This window comes from Salvelinus sp. IW2-2015, linkage group LG4q.1:29 (genome assembly GCF_002910315.2).
Source record: "Salvelinus sp. IW2-2015 linkage group LG4q.1:29, ASM291031v2, whole genome shotgun sequence".
In the NCBI taxonomy this organism is placed as follows: Eukaryota; Metazoa; Chordata; class Actinopteri; order Salmoniformes; family Salmonidae; genus Salvelinus; species Salvelinus sp. IW2-2015.
In genome coordinates this window covers 12978002-12999810 of record NC_036842.1, presented here as the reverse complement: position 1 = coordinate 12999810, position 21809 = coordinate 12978002, and the positions used below count along the sequence as shown (strand labels likewise).

The following is a 21809-nucleotide window of genomic DNA, read 5'->3' as shown; positions in this document are numbered from 1 at the left end:
GACAATGACCCAAACACACCTCCAGGCTGTATAAGGGCTATTTGACCAAGGAGAGTGATGGAGTGCTCCATCAGATGACCTGGCCTCCACAATCACCCGACCTCAATCCAATTGAGATGGTTTGGGATGAGTTGGACCGCAGAGTGAAAGAAAAGCATCCAACAAGTGCTCAGCATATGTGGGAACTCCTTCAAGACTGTTGGAAACGCATTCCTCATGAAACTGGTTGAGAGAATGCCAAGAGTGTGCAAAGCTGTCATCAAGGCAAAGGGTGGCTACTTTGAAAAATGTGTTTAACACTTTTTTGGTTACTACATGATTCAATATGTGTTCTTTCATAGTTTTGATGTCTTCACAATTATTCTACAATGTAGAAAATAGTAAAAATCAAGAAAACCCCTTGAATGAGTAGGTGAGTCCAAACCTTTGACTGGTACTGTAGATGTTATTTATCTCTCTATATTGCTCCTATGGAATGCTAGCCTAGACATAGCAAGCTAGCTAGGCGGCTGGTGGTGTCCTGTTAGAGAAGGTAGTGAGAAATACTCAGGACAGGAGGCGTAGAGTGACACAACAGATATAAGGTTCTCGAATAATGTCGCTTTACTGACAGATGCGTTGGTACAGAACATTGGTGTTGCTCTTGCTCTAGTATCACGTGTTATCACAGATCGACCGTGATCAGAGCTAATACGAGCACACACCATTATTGTTTCATCAACCAGATTAAGGGGGGCCTAAATCACACCCGGAAGGTGAGTAATCAAACACACAACATACAGTCCCACTGTAACAATACTGTAATACGTTCACATAGTTGCTATCACAAACTCCACACAGTTGTCACTGAGTAGTTGGGTATTAATTTCCAACTTAACCAACAATTTCTGTACTTACAGCATTCTTATACATGTATTTTCTATCAGGTTTTTGCTTGGCAGACCTTATTTTTAGATTTACATTTGTTAATTAAACTCATGAATGCAACTGTTTATGTCAAATTGGTTTGTGTTCTACTTGTAGCCCTGGTTGTCCTGAAAATAAAATGGTAAAACACTTCAATGTGAGGCTAAATGAGGGCAGAGCAAGCAGATAAATGAAAGTAATGAATTTCAGGTTTTTCACTTAGGTATTGCCTGGGTCTAATAAGGTTTTAATCTACTTGAGATGGTGGATGATATTGGAGCATGCCTGATGTCTCCTTCAGAGCACAGCACAGCACAGCACACAGGAAGTCATTACACAGAGGAGATGCACAGAGGAATCAATGAGACCGGACTCTTATCTCCATCTCCAATCTCTCTTCTGGGCTATTAATGTTAATTACTTTGGACTTTTCTCTATGTTCGTCAGTAAACAAGGAATCAGCAAGCAGGCATTACGATTAAAAGCATTAACACAGAATATGTTTAGTGATGCAGGAAGCAAATACTAAAGTGCCCCTGAGGTTATAAAAGGCTAGATAAAATGACCATTGGAATGAGACTTAATAGTGCATCATTTTACTACCTCAGTTGTGTTTGAGAGGATTAGTGAGTCATCGTTGTTTGAAACGTAATGTGAGGTGCCACTTCTCCTGATAGTTAGATGTTAAGGAATAGGCTACCTACTAATCATGTATTATACATATGTACAGTGCATTCGGAAATTATTCACATTTTGTTATGTTACAGCCTTATTCTAAAATTTTATGAATTACGTTTTTTCATGATCAATCTACACACAATACCCCATAATGACAAAGTGAAAACAGTTTTTTTGAAATGTTTGCACATTTATTACAAATAAAAATACAGAAATACCTTATTTACATACTGTATATCATACACTACAGTTGAGGAACAATGGGAAAGTAATTCTGCTTTGAAAGTTGACACATTTGTAACCTCTCTTTTAAGAACATGGGTCTTTTGGTACCTACTGGAGAGCTCTTCTTTGTCTACACCCATTCATCATCGTTCACACCCTCTTAAGCTTTAGCCCCACCCATCTCTTCAAGGATTCACATGTGAGGCCATGTACTAAACAACCAAAGATTTCAAGACTAAAGGCTGGTTTATACTATGTATATACACACCGTTTGTAAATTTGACCTGGAGTGCCAGAGTGTGCGCTGGCCATTCGTAAACTCAGAGTGATGTCAGATTGTCTGTTCCTAAATTCAGTGTGTTTCGCTCTCAGAGCGTTCAGAGCGCACACTGGACACTCTGGCCTAGGAGTAAGGTTGATTTGAGCATTCTGACCTAACAGCAGTCAAGCACCCAAGCTAACTGGCTAACGTTGGCTAGCTTGCTACCTATTTCCAGACACAAATGAGAGAACAGCGCACCATTTTACTCGCCCTAGCAGAGCTGGTTTGGCTGTTTTTATGTTATCCAGAGCGTTGGTGACTGCAACTGTGCTGCTGGCAACAATTTAATTACGCTTTTTTGCCAACTTTTACGGACACCGGCCATATTCAACGGGTGTTGAGCGTTCGTAAATGTGTCAATTATTCTGCGCTCTGGCACAATCAGACGAGAGTGCTCTGAAATCGGAGTAGATAGCCAGAATTGACCAGCTACAGCTATCGACAGTTGTCGCAGTGACATCATAAACATTCTATTGAAATAGTTACTTGCATAGTGGAGTCTTTTGTTTAGACATGTAGCTAGCTAGCTAAACAGTGAACCATAATCCCAACTCATAACGTGACTACCCTGCATGAATCTGCAGGTAGCTAACCTACCCGGGTTCAATGTTAGCTAGCTAACATTAGGCTATAACTAGCAATGCAAATGGCTCTGAGATATGAATAATATTACTACACAGATCTTACACGTAACATTAGATAGCTAGCCAGCCAGCTAAAATTAGCTAGCTAACTAACAATACACTTTAACTTGAAATTAAAACACTTTCTGACAAAATTTGAAATGTGTAATATCTGAAAATGTAGCTAGCTACACTATCTTACCCATATGCATGAATGGACACTTCTCCCTCTCTATCATGGATGCCATGGTTGCCCTTAGTTTGAAGATGTAATCTGGAGACAGGTGTTTTATACAACAGCCTTCTGTGTGATCTCTTTTCGACACTGTCTGCATATTTGCAAATCAAACGCCAGAATTTTCTCCATCTCCTTAGCTATCATACTCTAATTCCACTGATTTCAAAACTCAGTCCTCCAGAAAGTGAAGAGCAACACTTATGCAGTTGTACTACGTGATATCTTTCAAAAAATCAGCATTTTAAAGGATTACCTCCACATACTGAGCAGCTTGTGTTTTAGACAGGAGCTCTCTACATGGCAGACCAATCCAAACTCATCTCTCGCATGTCCAGCCCACTCATTATCTCAGCCAATCATGGCTAGCGGAAAGGTTGCTGTCTTTTTCTGTAGCTAACCCATCTAGGCTTGTTTTTCTGTGGCTAACCCATCTAGGTTCGTAATTTAACTTTTTTTCCCACGTATTTACAGATGGCATACAAGTTTGTTATTAAGGAACATGATAGTTCACATGTTCCAGAAGGCATTTCTGCCAAAAAACGCATTTCAAATTTTAAAAAAAGTTTACGTTCAAATGGTGCTCCTGTGAAGTCGTGACGTCCCTAGTTTCCTGAAACGAGTCACAAATTAGATATTTCAGTTGTTGTTTTTTATTATTTTGATTACATTTCTAAAAACCTGTTTAGCTTTGTCATTATGGCGTATTGTGTGTAGATTGATGAGGGAGAAAATATAATTTAATACATTTAAAAATAAGGCTGTAAGTAACAAATTGTGGAAAAAGTCAAGTCGTCTGACTACTTTCCGAATGCACTGGATATTAAATGTCTATATTATACATCTCTCATATGGAGGCCAAATTGGACTGGTGTGGAGATTACGACTCTTGCTCTCTTCTATGTTTCACCACAATCAGTTACATTTAATTCCTTGCTCTAATGATCTGTCAGTGCTTGTTTTATGTTTATTTGGTAGCCTTCTGCCATTCATCCACAATTAAAGACTTGGGTGTATGAAAATGTACTCTTTCAGAACACAGAAAGTGTCACAGTGTTTTATGTTGTTATTCCCTTTTATTCGTCGTTTTTGAAAGGCAAGTGTTAGATGTGAGCAATTTTAGAGGATTATTATGTCTAATAATCCCACTTGTCAAATTGTCAAAGAAAACTCAAAGCAGGCAACAGACTCCGGGACTGGTTGTGGGGCTCTATCCAATACGTTTTAATAGGTTCCTAATGAGCTGTGGATGTAGGATGGGTGTTCTCAAATTCCAAACTCTCAGCACTCAATTCTTGGTTGAAAAGACAGCAATCATATTAGATATGCAGGCAGCCTACGGAGCAGGCTTTGTGGAGTGATCTGAAGACAACTTTCATGCAGAGACATCAACGCAGACACACTGTCAGTGACAAAATGAAACACCCTTCACACAGAGATGGTGGAACATGAGAGACGCAGTGGCACGTCAGTTATTCTGTCAAATTAACCCATGCAGTGTTGAGCCGCCACACCAATGCAGACATCACACAATGTTGTTTACTGTGAACCCAGAGAAAAAACATACCTACCGTAATAGATTTAGAACCATGGCATTTTCTTCAAGGCTGTGCTGGGGTTCTTCCAATATTACACAAAATTGGTCATAGTTGACCTACTTGATGATTGAACACATTTTCAACATACTAATTTGAAAATGATCTACTATATAGGCCTATCTCTATGCTGTTGTTGTTTGGGACTTGTTTACTGTATTTTGTTGGGGTATGTTTCCCTGTCATAAAGGGAGCACTGGAGAATGGCCCGGAGTCAGGGAATCCCAGAGAGCTCAAGTGTAATAAATCAGCCAGAAAGCTGGAGGAGGAGTAGAAAGTGCTGATGGGAATTTGCCTCAGAGCTTTCACTGTAGCCTTCAGTGTTTGGCCTGTCAGACTGTAGGTTTTGCTTAACATAGCATGAGTCCCCAGCCTCCTCCTATACAGCCTCTTTGCAGCAGTTTACATGTATAGCGCTATGCCCTCGCCTGATACTATCTTCACATTGCATGTCCAGCAAGTAAACAGTCTAGCAAGTAAACAGATTTACAGCAGCTTTGCACGTACTGTAGAAAAGAAGAGGAGAAAATAATATTTTGTATAATTTTTCTTGATATTATATAGCCCCCATATTTGATGCTGAACACATTAGTAAACCAAGTTATAAGCAAGAGGAGGATAAATATTTTCCAAATTTCGTTTTTGTCCTCTGCTCTACTCCGCCTTAACCTTTCATTGTGGTGGATGTTTTGTTTTTGTCCTTTGCTCTACTCCGCCTTAACCTTTCATTGTGGTGGATGTTTTGTTTTTGTCCTCTGCTCTACTCCGCCTTAACCTTTCATTGTGGTGGATGTTTTGTTTTTTCCTCTGCTCTACTCCGCCTTAACCTTTCATTGTGGTGGATGTTTTGTTTTTGTCCTCTGCTCTACTCCGCCTTAACCTTTCATTGTGGTGGATGTTTTGTTTTTGTCCTCTCCTTCACATATTGCCTGCGGTTTCAGCTCATTTGTTTCAGGACTTGCTGTGTCTGTTTGGTTGATGTCATCCTCCTCGGTAGGGCAGGTGGGTGAGGGCTACGTCGAAGACCCTTTGATGTGTCTCAAAGCGTTACATCTCAAACTCGGGTTCCCGATGACATCCCTCACCAGCAGCAGCCCTCAGAGCATTACCTGAAGTTGCAGATTCCTTTGCCTCAATATATTTACACTGTCACTGCAAGTAGCAGCCACCCTGCAGATTATACTAGTAAGAACAACCTCTGGGGATGTTTTCTCTTTCCTCATTTTATTAAACCAGTCTGCACATCACACCCGCCTGCCATTTGAATTCCAGAGAAGACGGTGAGGAACTGGAGTTCTGTAGACTTGAACCATTTCTCTCTAAGTGCCTGCGTGGTGTTTTTAGAGGTTGTTCTTAGATAACTGGAGTGTGTTCAGTGCAGTATGTGTAAAGACCCAGGGCTTTAGGGGTGAATGACGGTACAGCACATCACTTTAGTTATGTATCTGTTGAAATTTTATTTGGGGAGAAATTGTCCTGCTTTATTAACCCCACATACCTCTCATGCCACACCCCAGCCCTCCCTGTGCCTTGTCCCATGTGACACTCTTACTGTAAAATCCTCAGCTTGATAAGTGAACATCATGAGGCAAGTGGATGATGAAATGATTATGTAAATACATTGACAATCTGTTACCATTAAGCAGTCCATGTCATGGCAGTTGAATGCATGACTTTCACTTTAAAAATATTGAAATTCACACTCTGTTGGACTTTGGAATGATTGAAAGGAAACACCAATGATTGATTCCTCTCTCCTTCTCTGTGTTCCCACAGGACTTGGGACTCCAGGGAACATCCCTTAATGATATCCTCTATAAGAACGCAGCCTTTCTCAACCTGGTGGATCCGATCTCCCATGAGCTCCTGCTCAGCCTGGCCAAAGACATGCAGTGCCCAAAGAGGGTAAGCCCGTCGTACCGTCTGGCTGTTCATCTGTCTGTCTGTCTATTTGTCTCGACCTCCTCAGCCGTGCTGTTGTCAGGGAACATCAAATGAGATCAGGCACAGAAAATAGAACGTTTAGGAATCCACAGCTGCAAGGGTCAATTCAAGAGCAAGTACATGACGGTCAGTCTTTTCGAAATGTGACTGCTAGGCCAGTTGGTTTGGTTCCAGCCTTCCAACTGCTGCCAGTATCCATACAGTCGTTATGATTAGGCTCTAAACGATGCCTGTGTGTGTGCACGTGTTCACTCTTGGGGTGCCGGAGACATGGGCACCTATTTATAACTAATGGCCAGAAGTAGGTCAGTCACAGTGTGGTGTCATTTCAACAACGTACACAACTTACAACACAGTATCTTCTGTTTCTTGTTACTTTTTATTCAGTATTCACTTGCATGAAAACAGGTAATAGTGGACAATTGATCTAAAATAATGACTTTACTGCCAGGAAAAAATTAAGCAGACAATAGCTCATATAGTTTTCGGCCAGAAGTGTTTGCTCTTTCCTAAAATACTTTGTTTTCATCATCTTCTAGTCTAAATGAATTTGCTGGGAGCTTGAATCTCTCAGATTGATGTGGTTGACCTTTCCCTTGCTTTAAAGATGTACCAGGCATCTTTTGATAAGCTCTTTTCCCAATAAATGGCTTCCCAGAAGAATATGCAGGGAAGGGGCACACTTTCCAATAATAACAAAGACAGACAGCTGTGCCCAGCTAATAGGCTCATCTTGTTTAAACTGGTGCCCAGAGAGATCTAGCAACACATTGTGAAATACAGTAGATAGAAAAGTTGAACTATGAAGCACTTCTTCACTTTAACAGATTATGAAAAATACTTTTGAAAAAAGGCTACTTTGAAATCAGATCTTTCAATAAGGGCAGCATACCTATGGTGGTGTGTATTGGATTTTTGTATTTTTGGGGTGGTGAGTGGGTCATGAGGGGTTGGCAGGGGTGTTCTCCGCTGTGACCGCCTGGCTTCCCACTGGGAACAAATTGGTTGAATCAACGTTGATGCAACGTAATTTGTCAACGTATAATGACATGGAATCTATGTGTCATCATGGTAACCAAATTTTAACATAGACAACCTTGTATAAAATATGTTACATTTGTACCTTTAAAACAACGTGAGATGTTCAACATTAAATCCACTATCAGAAGAAAAAAAGAATAAGCTCAGCATTACCTCCTGCTGGAGAATTGATCTATCTACAGCTACCCTTTGGTCTCCCATCCAGGGTTTTAACCAGGTCAAATGAAATGTGATGAAATGTGCGTTTTCACATATGAAATTTGATACCCTGGTTTGGTTTCCTGGAGCGTTTGTGAGAATTCTACAGTATACGTTAACCATTTCAGGGTTTGATTAGCAAGACGCAAATTCTACATGACGTTATTGAGCTATCTTGTTTACAACGGGCAAAAAAGTTCCACGCGACTCGCCCTGCCATGTCGCAATACCTGCTACTTTTGTCCTGGATCTTGGACCCACTACTCACGCAGGTCCAGGATTCGTTTGCGTTTCACACATGCTCTATAGCGTGGATCAGGGTACCAAACGGTCCAGGAAACAGATCATAAGGGGATGTGTGAAAGCGCCCTTTATCACTCATATAACATCAATGATGCTATTTAGGCCTATATAGCATTTGCAAAGTCATCAACAGCTATTGTTCAATTCAACCCAGAATTCAACACAAAAAAACAATACAATAGACCTATGGTTTAAACCCCTGATTTCAAATGTTATGATATTCAGTGATATTGAATTGTGTTCGGTTGTCAACGCAACCAAACATCAACATTTGAAGGAGATGTATCTTCTGCTTGGATAGTTCCATCTGTTCCACTGACTTAGTCTGGCTTTAATTCCAGTTTGTCTACAAATTCATAATTGATATGTTGGATTCATGTCTCCATCTCAACCAAATATCTAAGTTAAATAATAGAAGTCATTCAAATCAAACTTGATTTTAAAGTGCATTTAAAGTTTGATTTCATTAGATGTATTTATATTCTTTAACTTAGATTTTTGGTTGAGATGGAGACATGATGTTGAAATGTTGCGTTGTCAACCAAACACAAACTAATGGAACATTCAACCTTAAAATAAGTCACACATCCATGGTCACATTTTGAGATTACTATACATTTCTTCTTATGTAATCATATAAGACGTGCATATTCAAGACAGCATGCATAGGATATTGCAGGTCTATGGAGATCTTCACAATTGCTGTAATAATCTGCACAGAATCTGGAACGGCATTGATCACATGTAATCTCAACTGCAATCCAGGTCATTTGGTTGTGCTATTAGATGAAGCACAGTGATAACACATTAAGCTGTTGTATAAATAAACAAAATATCTGATTTGAACTTTGCTGTGCTTTTAAATGGTTGAAAGTGCAGTGATAACACATTGGAAATTCAACAAACTTTTGGCTGTCTTTTTGAGTGGGTGAATATAGGTTGTAGTCTCATTGATGAACGTCTCGACCAAAAAATGACATAATTATCTTGAAATGACGTGGTATGCCTAGGGGGTGGTGACTTGGTAGGGTTAGTGAAATGTGACAGCGATTTAGTGAGTTGGTCTGCTGTGCCTCAGGGCCTCAGCTGCAGGTCCAGTCACGGTTCTTCCTCTACCTCTATGCTTCAAGGGATTGACAATCAAATGCAAACAACAACTCATCAAAACGCTTCACTGCTTCATTACTATTATTGTGCATTCAACTATAGAACTGTATATCTAACTCAAGAGCCCTGTGGTCGTCTAAGTCTATGAATATTCAGAATCGTGTTGAATTTGAGTGAAAAACATGTTTTGAACAATGTTAAACAGATTCCATGTTGACAATGCCCAAATTCACATCAAAGAGAAGAACATGTTATTTCCAGATTAGAGTCAATAGCTCGTCTAAGACTACTTCCATTCAGTTAACCCCTTTCCCACTAAGATTTAACATAACAAATACTGTAATGGTGTTCTCACTGTCATTTCATTGCCTGAAACGAAACGCTGGAAGGTTGGAAGTGTATGAGGCATGTTTTGTGCCACACAGAGTGGGAGGAGTGGGAATAGTTAATCGCCTGAAGTAAATTGCCCCTGTCTTTTTTCTCTTTTGCTGCATTGCCTCTTTCTTGTTGTTGTGTTGTACCATTAATTAGATTTACCCTGCTCTGCTCAACCCAATCCGTTTAAAGTCTTTGACAGAGGAAGGGAGAGCAAGAGAGAGAGAAAGGAGGGGGGGGGGGAGAGGGAGCAAGAGCTGGAGCGAGACCAAGGAGGAAAAGAGAGGGAGACTGACAGAGATGCTAAAGCATATTTTTATGTATAAAATGCTCGAGGCAACCATGTTGAATGGACAAATGAGAAGAGCCTTGAGATCATTTGGTGAAAGCAGTCAAAAGGTTGGATTGTTTGTAGAGTGATAAGTGAAGGGGATCAGACAATTATAAATAACTACCTTTTAAACCAACATTCTAGGAACAAAGGAAACAGCCCCCTCTCCACAGCTCAATGTGTCATAATAGGGGTTGCAAGGCCGTAAGTGATACAATGGTCCATTGAAATATGTGTATCCAATATGTTCTGCCTTGGGCTTCTAAATGTATAAATTCATTCTATGGAGTCACAAGTTTACCTGTTGTGCTAAATGTGGTTAAGACTACCTTGAAATCAGAACAACAGATGCATTTGTTGTAAACACATTCCTAAGAGTTTTCAATCTCTTGCAATATATTCAGCACTGTATAATATGGATACGGTCATTCGATTGGATATGATTTAGTAAAGTTATGTACTTTATACATATACAATGTACATCACCTGGGATATTGAACCAATTCTCAACAAAGGGGTCAAATTCAGTTGTTCATGATGTCGGAAAGGAAAATAAGCATGTTTTCATTACATGAATTCACTTCAGAAAGTCAAATAGAGCAGTCATTTGATTATTTCTCTATTTGAAAGCCAGACACTTTTTAAGCCCTTTGAAACCTTTTGAGGCCTTTTTTCAGCTGTAGCCGCCAGCAAAAGAGATTAAAGTGTGTGGGTTTGTGGGTTTTTGTATATGTGTGTATTACAGGAGAAGGACACCCTGAAGTCGTCCGACAAGATCTGCAGACAGCTGATATTCCATCTGACCCCTCACTCCAAGTGGATGAGACAGAGCGTGCCCAGGAGGAAGTCGCAGGCCTGGTGAGTCCGTCCGTCTGCCCGTTTGCACATCCACACACCGGGACAGCTACTGCCATAACACCGATGCAAACGAATAAACAGCTAACAGCAAACTGACATCAGAGCAGTGATACGGTACGCATGCCCTAGAACCTTCTAAACCCACTAGCATCTCTAAAACAAGACAGTCTCGTGTTCAGTGTGTCAGAGATAAGTCACTCCTGACATTGGGCTAAGGCGCTTTACTATACAATACCTGCTAAGATTTAATGTGCTAGATCAGGGCTCTCCAACCCTGTCCCTGGAGAGCTACCCTTCTGTAAGTTTTCATTCCAACCCCACTTGTAACGAACCTGACTCAGCTTATCAACCAGCTAATTTGTAGAAGCAGGTGCCCTAGCTCTCCAGGAACATGGTTGGAGAGCCCTGTGTTAGATAATTATACAGCAGCACCAGCTGCCACAAAGTCTAATAAGTTATTGTATTGGGGTCCTATAATATAGACCTGTGTAGTAGCCTATTGTTTGGGGCAGGATATCATGTTCACTTGGTCAGTTTCAGTTTCTTGGGGAGTGTACTGTCGCCTCACTGCACAGCTTGACAACTGCCATGGTGCTGTAGACCTATCTCACCCAGAAATAAATGAACAAATCAATCATAATGAATAACAGAAAGGTTTTAATGAAATAAAACATCAGACAGATTCGGCTGGAGAAACGCTGTGTAAAGAATAGACAGAACTGCAAATGCTCTCCAGCTCTAATTGCCAAGCAGGTGCATTTGAGGGGAAGAAGGAAGGAAACAATCTAATGATCTTCATGTGTTTCTATCTCCCTGAGCAATTAAACTAGTTTGTGAGATGTTTGACAGCCCCAGTCGAACCTCCTAGCCCGTCTCCTTGTTGCAACGTTTCAAAAGATGTCAACAATAACGAGGCTGGCTCTCCCACTGTGTTCATTAGCAGACTCTGCTCTGGCAGCAGGCTCCTCGCTGTAAACTGTCCTTCTTCTCATAGCCTCAACCCTCTTAGCAGACAGCCTCTCTTCTCACTACCTCAACCCTAACTAACTACCCAGCCAGGCAGCTTCTCTTCTCACTGCCTCAACCCTAACTAATTACCCAGCCAGGCAGCCTCTCTCCTCACTGCCTCAACCCTGACTACCCAGCCAGGCAGCCTCTCTCCTCACTGCCTCAATCCTCACTAACTACCCAGCCAGGCAGCCTCTCTCCTCACTGCCTCAATCCTCACTAACTACCCAGCCAGGCAGCTTCTCTTCTCACTGCCTCAACCCTAACTAACTACCCAGCCAGGCAGCCTCTCTTCTCACTGCCTCAACCCTCACTAACTACCCAGCCAGACAGCCTCGCTCCTCACTGCCTCGCTCCTCACTAACTACCCAGCCAGGCAGCCTCTCTCCTCACTTCTTCAACCCTAACTAACTACCCGCCAGGCGCCTCTCTCCTCACTTCTTCAACCTAACTAACTATCCAGCAGGCAGCCTCTCTCTCACTTCTTCAACCCTAACTAACTATCCAGCCAGGCAGCCTCTCTCCTCACATCTTCAACCTAACTAACTACCCAGCCAGGCAGCCCTCTCTCCTCACTGCCTCAATCCTCACTAATTACCCAGCAAGACAGCCTCTCTCCTCACTGCCTCAATCCTCACTAACTACCCAGCCAGGCAGCCTCTCTCCTCACTTCTTCAACCCTAACTAACTACCCAGCCAGACATGCTCGCTCCTCACTGCCTCAATCCTCACTAACTACCCAGCCAGGCAGCTTCTCACCTCACTGCCTCATCCCTAACTAACTAACTACCCAGCCAGACAGACTCTCTCCTCACTTCTTCAGCCCTACCTAACTACCCAGCCAGACAGCCTCAGCCATACTGCGATGGAACCCCATCAACCAGGGTTCCGTTAGCTGGTAATAGCCGCATTTTGACCGATTAAAAAAATAGAAAAGCCGATAAACAAAAGCCGATAAATAAAATTGGTGGCGACCAATTGTCCGGGAGAAGAAGAAAGAATCTCATTGCGAAATGATGCTTTTTAGCCTATTCATTGATGGAAATACCAGTCAATGTACTTTAAATACATTTGACTGGTCATGCTTATTGGTGTATAGGTTAATTTGCATAATTTAGTGGAATTAAATTGGCACGTGTACAGTATATTCGTTATGTATCTTATTTATCACATGCGTACAGCATACAAATACAGAGCCTTTGAGTGGAAAATCTCAAACAGCAAATGCACAGGCAACAGAAGGCAGGCCTCATCAGCGCTTCACACACCACTTTGCAATGAACTGGAGGCAGTATGCATTTTGAAAACATATACTGAATCGTTTGAAACATGATCGTTTTAATACATAAACTCAGCAAAAAATGAAACGTCCCTTTTTCAGGACCCTGTCTTTCAAAGATAATTAGTATAAAATACAAATAACTTCACAGATCTTCATTGTAAAGGGTTTAAACACTGTTTCCCATGCTTGTTCAATGAACCATAAACAATTAATGAACATGCACCTGTGGAACGGTCGTTAGACACTAACAGCTTACAGACGGTAGGCAATTAAGGTCACAGTTATGAAAACTTAGGACACTAAAGAGGCATTTCTACTGACTCTGAAAAACACCAAAAGACAGATGCCCAGGGTCCCTGCTCATCTGTGTGAACATGCCTTAGGCATGAGGACTGCAGATGTGGCCAGGGCAATAAATTGCAATGTCTGTACTGTGAGACACATAAGACAGCACTACAGGGAGACAGGACAGACAGCTGATCGTCCTCGCAGTGGCAGACCACGTGTAACAACATCTGCACAGGATCAGTACATCCGAGCATCACACCTGCGGGACAGGTACAGGATGGCAACAACAACTGCCCGAGTTACACCAGGAACGCACAATCCCTCCATCAGTACTCAGACTGTCCGCAATAGGCTAAGAGAGGCTGGACTGAGGGCTTGGAGGCCTGTTGTAAGGCAGGTCCTCACCAGACATCACCGGTAACAACGTCGCCCATCTCAATCCCATTAAGTACATCTGGGACCTGTTGGATCCGAGGGTGAGGGCTAGGGCCATTCCTTCCAGAAATGTCTGGGAACATGCAGGTGCCTTGGTGGAAGAGTGGGGTAACATCTCACAGCAAGAACTGGCAAATCTGGTGCAGTCCATGAGGAGGAGTACTTAATGCAGCTGGTGGCCACACCAGATTCTGACTGTTACTTTTGACCTAATTTTGACCCCCCATTTGTTCAGGGACACATTATTCAATTTCTGTTAGTCACATGTCTGTGGAACTTGTTCAGTTTATGTCTCAGTTGTTGAATCTTGTTATGTTCATACAAATATTTACACATGTTACGTTTCTTGAAAATTAACGCAGTTGACAGTGAGAGGACGTTTCTTTTTTTGCTGAGTTTATTATGAGGCATGTCTTACCTTGCTTTCAAATAACCTAGCCAAAGTCTTACCATATCCGTGGACAATGATTTAATATCAACTTTCTTTCATTGTCTTGTAGCCAAAGGCACAATACTAGTCCTATTAGCAACCCATGCTAGTTGTTGCATATTAGATCTCCCCTCTTTCTAAATGATATCTCTGTCACATGAAACCACATGCACGGTGCCCTTTTTAAAACAGTGTTTTCCCGCTAATTGCATTATGGAACAAACATTGCAGTGTGCATCGCTGCGCTTAGCTATAATGTGAAGAAAGAATAATTGATCAACATTTTAAGCTAAATTTTCTGATCTGTTGCATCAGATTTTTTGCTTTTTAATATTTAATATGTAACCTAGGCCCACTGGTTGTATGAATTTGGGCTCTATCGTCCCACAACTGTTCCAGAGTCTGTTTGGAATAGGCTATTTCTTTCTCCACAAACTGACCAATAGAATAGGTCGATTTTGTTCTATGGGGGATAGTAGATTGACATACGCTAGTGATTTTGCTGTTCATTACTCATCTTGTTGGCTGGGGGGAAGTAAATGTGGAAAGGAATTCTAACGTCTTCAAAGTGTACATCAGAATTCGGTAAGAAGTATCGCACATCGTTGCATCCTCGACTTGTATGTCCTGTTCATATGAATTACCATAATCAAAATGTGATTTCTGTTATTCTGAGCACCCTGGATGGACGCCCTAATCAGGTTACGCACCGAATGCATATGGGTCCGGTACATTTCTCAAGTGTGCGGTAAATGAAAATGCTGCCGGCGCCACCCTGCCGTCAACCCATTTCTATTCAAGTACATTTCCAGGCTTAATGAAAAATCTCAGAAGACTTTGAAAGAGTTTGTGCTGTGAATATACTAGTAGCATTTAGAATTCATAATGGTTTCACTGTTTCAATGATAATAGGTATTTAACAATGTTTGATAATGGGTATACTTTACATAAAGTGATGCTTTTCCTCAATTGATGTCTTTATGATTTTGAGTAATCTTCCCCTTTTATCCTCTTTATCTCTCTCTCTCTCGCTCTCTCTCTCTCTCTGTTTCTCTCACGCTCCCTCTCTCTCGCTCCCTCTCAGGTTGGTCCTATTTTAAAATCCTTTTTCGCACATCGATTTTTTTCTTTCTTTTAAGAGTCCATTTTGTTCAACAGTTTCCTCACAGAGAGAACAGAGTAGGTCTGAGCTGGGGCTCTAGGGAAAACCTTCTGTCATAGAGAGAGAGATGAGGGAGGGAAAGAAAGAGAGAGGGTGGGTGGGTGGGAGAAGGGAGGGGGGCACTACAAGGTTACCCATTAGAACCCCTGTGTTTCTTTCATTCCTCCCACCTCGTCTTACAGTAAATAGGTTACAGCTATAGATCTGTTCTCTCATGTATAGGAAAGAAAATACTTATTACATGTGCAATAGCCTGCTTTCCAGCCACAGAAAATGTCATTATTTTCACAGAAGAGATGGAATAGAATCCATTGTATTCGTTTCAGAGCTCATGCATAAAATGTATTATTTCAGTCAGCTCAGTCCTAGAGCACTGTGTAAGGTACAGAGCCATTTTGTCCTTTATTGTTTGGAATCGTGTCCCAGGAGAGTTGAAAGTCTATTTGATTAGTGTCCGCAATAGCATGTTATAGTGTCCTCCTTATAATAAATGACTGAGTCTCCCTGAACATGTTTATAAAGTTTTCTACATTTGCATTGGATTTCAAATTAATCAACTCCATATTCTTTAATACCCTGAAATTGCTTTTTACAGCACAATCGGAGGAGAATTCGCTCATATAGCAGATGTTATTTCATTACTTATCTTTACTTCCAGGCAATCACTGACGCCGTCATCTGAGGTCTTAATAACGACATCCAGTGATGAATCTAGCTCAGTAAAAATAGGAAGAAGCCCTGCCTGCAGCCAATTTAGTGGATACCGTAAGACAACATTCCCCATGTAGTAATAAACGCATTGCACAGTACTAGCTGATGAGGGTTTGAAGTTATAAAGGAAGTCAGTGGATATGAGTTAAATGCTCTATGCTGTGTGTGCATGCTCAGTAAATAAATACTACTTCTACTTCTAACCCAATTGATACTTATTTTTATCCCTTTATATGGTACTACACTCATACTAAACTCATCATTCAGAAGCATTATCAGCTGCATGGGTCAACGGTTATCCAAGCAGCTCAATAGAAAGCATTATTAGCTTTAGATCAATGGTTAAAAGAGTAAGATACTGGCGTTCAGTGCTTTTATGGCTGTTGGGCTGTTAGCAAATCAAATCAAATTGTATTGGTCACATACACATGGTTAGCAAATGTTAATGTGAGTGTAGCGAAATGCTTGTGCTTCTAGTTCCGACAGTGCAGTAATGTCTAACAAGTAATCGAACAACTACCTAATACACACAAATCTAAAGGGATGGAATAAGAATATGTACGTACAGTTGAAGTCGGAAGTTTACATACACTTCGGTTGGAGTCATTAAAACTTGTTTTTCAACCATTCCACAAATTTCTTGTTAACAAACTATAGTTTTGGCAAGTCGGTTAGGGCATCTACTGTGTGCATGACACAAGTCATTTTTCCAACAATTGTTTACGGACAGATCATTTCACTTATAATTCACTGTGTCACAATTCCAGTGGGTCAGAAGTTTACATACACTAAGTTGACTGTGCCTTTAAACAGCTTGGAAAATTCCAGAAAATTATGTCATAGCTTTAGAAGCTTCTGATAGGCTAATTTACATATTTGAGTAAATTGGAGGTGTACCTGTGGATGTACCTCCAAAGATGTGGCAAAATGACTTAAGGACAAAAAAGCCAAGGTATTGGAGTGGTCATCACAAAACCCTGACCTCAATCCTATAGAACATTTGTGGGCAGAACTGAAAGGGCGTGTGCGAGCAAGGAGGCCTACAAACCTGACTCTGTTACACCAGCTCTGTCAGGAGAAATGGGCCAAAATTCACCCAACTTATTGTGGGAAGCTTGTGGAAGGCTACCCGAAATGTTTGACCCAAGTTAAACAATTTAAAGGCAATGCTACCAAATACTAATTGAGTGTATGTAAACTTCTGACCCACTGGGAATGTGATGAAAGAAATAAAAGCTGAAATAAATCATTCTCTCTACTATTATTCTGACATTTCACATTCAAATAAAGTGGTGATCCTAACTGACCTAAGACAGGGAATTTTTACTAGGATTAAATGTCAGGAATTGTGAAAAACTGAGTTGAAATGTATTTGGCTAAGGGTTATGTAAACTTCCGACTTCAACTGTATAAATATATGGATGAGCGATGGCCGAGCGGCATAGGGTAGGTGCAATAGATGATATAAGGTACAGTATATACATATGAGATGAGTAATGTTAGATATGTTAACACTATTATAGTGGCACTGTTTAAAGTGGCTAGTGATATCACTAAGCAGCCTCTCTGAGTTAGTGGTGGCTGTTTAGCAGTCTGATGGCCTTGAGATAGAAGCTGTTTTTCAGTCTCTCGGTCCCAGCTTTGATGCACCTGTACTGACCTCACACAGGTCTTATCAGCTGTGCATGTGGGTGAATATATCCACTCTGACTCCATCTTTCTGCTACACGTGAGGCTGTCCACCAGGGGCTCTGATATCTGACCCAGACACAGGCTACAGAATCAGACGATTAGGTTACATATAGTACCAACCACGCATTTGACAGCCTGTTCCTCACTGCTATCCCTAGCACACTGCTGGCACTCTTACCTTTGCACACACAAACCTTTGCACAGACACACCCACACATCTAGACACTTCCACATACACTCTGGCTGTGACACGAGGTAACAGGTTTATCCAAGTCAGGTGGAGTAGGTAGGGTTTCAGTCAACTCAGCACGTGTCAAGCCCCGTTTGATTGACTATCAATTTCACACTGATCCAAAGGTGTGAAATGACTTGATACAGTGCGAAAAAAAAGATACTGCCAAGGTTACTTTTGCACATCCCAAGCAATGTAACTTGGTCTTGGTCTTTCTTGCCTATTTCTTGCCTATTTTTGTCCCTTGAATTCACTCATACACTCACAAGGACATTGTAGTATGCTTTTCATTGGCTTGCTTGTTCAGCTAAGCATGCAGTATTGTATACAAGTTGACGTTGGTTTACTCAGGCAGTTCAGGTTAATTAGCTACCCTGCTCAGGAGCACAACAGCGTTCTGTCATTCTATTGCTACCTGTTGTGTCACTACCATTGTTCAGTGACTCCAGTAGACTTGTGAGTCTAGGACAAAGTTGTTCATGATACTGAAGCACTTCTCCTTCATTTATTTATTTACATCACTCATCTGCCTGTTTTCCCGGTGTCAGCTGTTTCAATGTGTTTAAGCTATTTCCAGAGAGTCTCGGCAGGCATCCCCTGAGGTCTCTCTACAAAAAGGGCATGACAACTCTGACTCATCCCTCCTGACCCTTTAATAACCTGAGAGACATGTTCAAGGTGAGAAAAGGAGGTGAAATGAGTAAACAACATGTGGGAGGAAAATATACATCTAAATATAGGCTTCCTTTTAGAGTCGAGTGAAATGCTTACTTAGAATGAAATAGAGAATGAAAAAGGGAAATGTCTTAGCAGGTCACAGAGTGGTATGTCATTGTAAGTACCTTATCTGTGAACATTGCCTCATGTTGTCCCTCCCCTACCCATTTGATCGAGTATAAAAGTCTCCTCCTCTCATAGATTAAGTAGTCGGTCTAGTTTCTTGTATACTCTAGGTAATCCAATCAATCTCTCATTGTTCTTTGCCAGCAGCATACCACCCTGCATCCCACTGCTGGCTTGCTTCTGAAGCTAAGCAGGTTTGGTCCCTGGATGGGAGACCAGATGCTACTGGAAGTGGTGTTGGAGGGCCAGTAGGAAGCACGCTTTCCTCTGGTCTAAAAAAATATCCCATTGCCCTGTGTAGGGTGCTGCCTTCTGGATGGGAAGTTAAACAGGTGTCCTGCCTCTCTATGGTCACTAAAACGCCCATGGCACTTATCGTAAGAGTAGAGGTGTTAACCCTGGTGTCCTTGCTAAATTCCCAATCTGGCCTTCATACCATCATGGTCACCTAATCATCCCCAGTTTGCATTTTCCGCTGTAACTATTCCCCAGGTCATTGCTGTAAATGAGAATGTTTTCTCAGTCAACTTACCTGGTAAAATAATGGTTAAAATGTCTAGCCTCCACCTTGTAGAGAAACTTAAGGAGTCATCCATGGTCCTTATCCATAATGAATGGCACATTTCCCAATGAGCCCAGCATCGTAGGGCCTCTTTACACTACACTTCTTTGACGACACAAACTAGGTCCAGGAGAGATACTTGTGTAGTCTAAAGAGACAGATCTAGATTCAAATCTCTCTTGAAGAGATGTCTCCCACACTACCTCTGGAGATAGTGTGGGAGACAGCTACACCACATACTCCCCTCTGAGTGGTAGGGCTCTCCCACACCACATGTACCTGCAAGAATGACCTTGATTACCTTAATACCAGTAGGCAGCATTTTTGCTCTGTTAGCCAAATTCTAAATTAGGATATCCACATTCTCTGTGGTTTTGATCCATTGATTATATCTGTGAAAACATATTGATCTGATATTAGAGCTTTTGATTTGGGCCTTGCGTAAAAAAACATTGGGGATTACAGGAAAATATGGAGGGAGAGAACCTGAAGAATGAATCAAAGAGCATTTTTGTTGCTGCCTGGTCTGACTTTTACATAGAGCAAATCCCTTTTGCCTCCCAACTACCATCAAGCACCACTGTGTTCCTTTGGAACACTGCACTTTAATGTTGGTTTCATAATCGGGCCTTGACATTGCAGACAGGGGCACAGTCTTCCATGATTTAGTATTCAGTATTTTATCAGGATAAAGCAGCAGCTACTCTTCCTGGTGTCCAGTTACAGTTATGTAACGCAAACCCTTTTCCATGGAAACTGAAAACATGGCAAATAGTGTACTTCTGGAATAGTTTTTGTTTTTTCATACACTCTTAGAAAAAAAGGGTTCTAAAGGGGCTCTTTGGCTGTCCCCATAGGATAACCCTTTTTGGTTCCAGGATGAACTATTTTGGGTTCCATGAAGAACACTCTGTGGAAAGGGTTCTACATGGGGACAGCCAAACAACCCTTTTATGTTATAGATAGCACAAGATTTTCTAAGAGTGTAGAATACATGCTCACAGAGATATGTCTTAACACCTGTAGCTCTAGATACTGAGTAAGCAACTGTCAATGATTAACTTTATTAATGATTCACTTCATACATTCAATGAAAAAAAAAAACTTTGAACTTAGTACAGATACAGTAGATCCTATTAGGTAGGAGAGCGAGGGAAACAGCGAGTCTGGGAGAAAGGTTATTACGGTTTATAGTTCAGGGCTTTGCTTTACCTTGAATTGTGTTATTGTACGTGTGTTCCTTCATGTTGTGTTCTGTACCCTCACGTTGTTGTGTTGTGGTGCGTGTCATTGCACACTGCGCTGAGCTGCCACTCCAGCCTGTGTTAGGGGAACCCGGTGGCGTGCTGGTGTCAGGAGGGCCCATGAGAAGTGGCTGCTTGGCGGATTAGTAGAGGGAAGGAGGCGTTGGTTGGCACTGATACAGTCTGCTCCTCTCCTCCCTCTGAGACCTCAGTGCCCTTCTCTGTGCTGCACCTGTGGAGAAGTCTGGGGGGTCTCATAGAGCTGGATCATGAAGGGTTGGTGGGAGGAGAGGACTCCTTCAGAGGCTGTTGGAAGAGGCTTACTTAGCCGTGGGTTTAGGGGTGAAAGCCTGTGTGTGTATGTTTGTATGCGTGCCCAATCGGAATGATAGCTTGGCTCCAACCAAACGTGTTGCTGGATGTTAGCTTCCAAGGCCCTGTGGCAAAGTTCTGAATCACTGCATGCACATCCATTTGTGCAACGGGCCCAGCAGCACTACTAAAATGTTGTCAAATATTTTCACTCTGAAAAGCTTCTCTGTGGTGTCCCCTTTTTAAACCACCCAGGCCTGGGAATCTGTGTCCTATCTCGTCAATAGACATGTGTCACGCCCTGACCTTAGAGAGCCTTTTTATTTCTCTCTTTGGTTAGGTCAGGGTATGATTAGGGTGGGCATTCTAGGTTTTCTGTTTCTATGTTGGTGTGTTTGATTCCCAATCAGAGGCAGCTGTCTATCATTGTCTCTGATTGGGAATCAGATATAAGTTGTCAGTTTCCTTTTGGGTTTTGTGGGATCTTGTCTTTGTTTTGTTGCTTTAGGCACGACTAGCTTTACGTTCGGTTTGTGTTCATTGATTTTTCCCGGTGTTACGTTTTCAAATAAAGAGAGAATGTACGCCTACCACGCTGCACCTTGGTCCGGTCATTTATCATCCGACGACGAGCGTAACAACATAACACAGACTGAAAGAAAGAATAACATACAGCACAATGAGAGAATTCCACACCTGGTTTGGTGTTGAAAGAATAGATTAGTTAGCAGAAAGCCCTGGTTCTCGCAAGGCTCAGCCAACCTAGACCATCCATCATGTATAATACAGATACCCAGACCATTCATCATGTATAATACAGATACCCAGACCATTCATCATGTATAATACAGATACCCAGACCATTCA

General features: G+C 41.6%; 1 protein-coding gene across 1 annotated transcript in view; it reads left to right on the top strand.

Moving 5' to 3' along the window:
* Window positions 1–21809, top strand: part of lrrc75bb (leucine rich repeat containing 75Bb) — a 54956-nt gene that overhangs the window by 22292 nt on the left and 10855 nt on the right. Inside the window, exons 2-3 of the mRNA XM_023986173.2 lie at window positions 6361–6489; window positions 10629–10741. Of these exons, the coding sequence (XP_023841941.2) occupies window positions 6361–6489; window positions 10629–10741 (242 nt within the window). The remainder of the gene's footprint in view (window positions 1–6360; window positions 6490–10628; window positions 10742–21809) is intronic.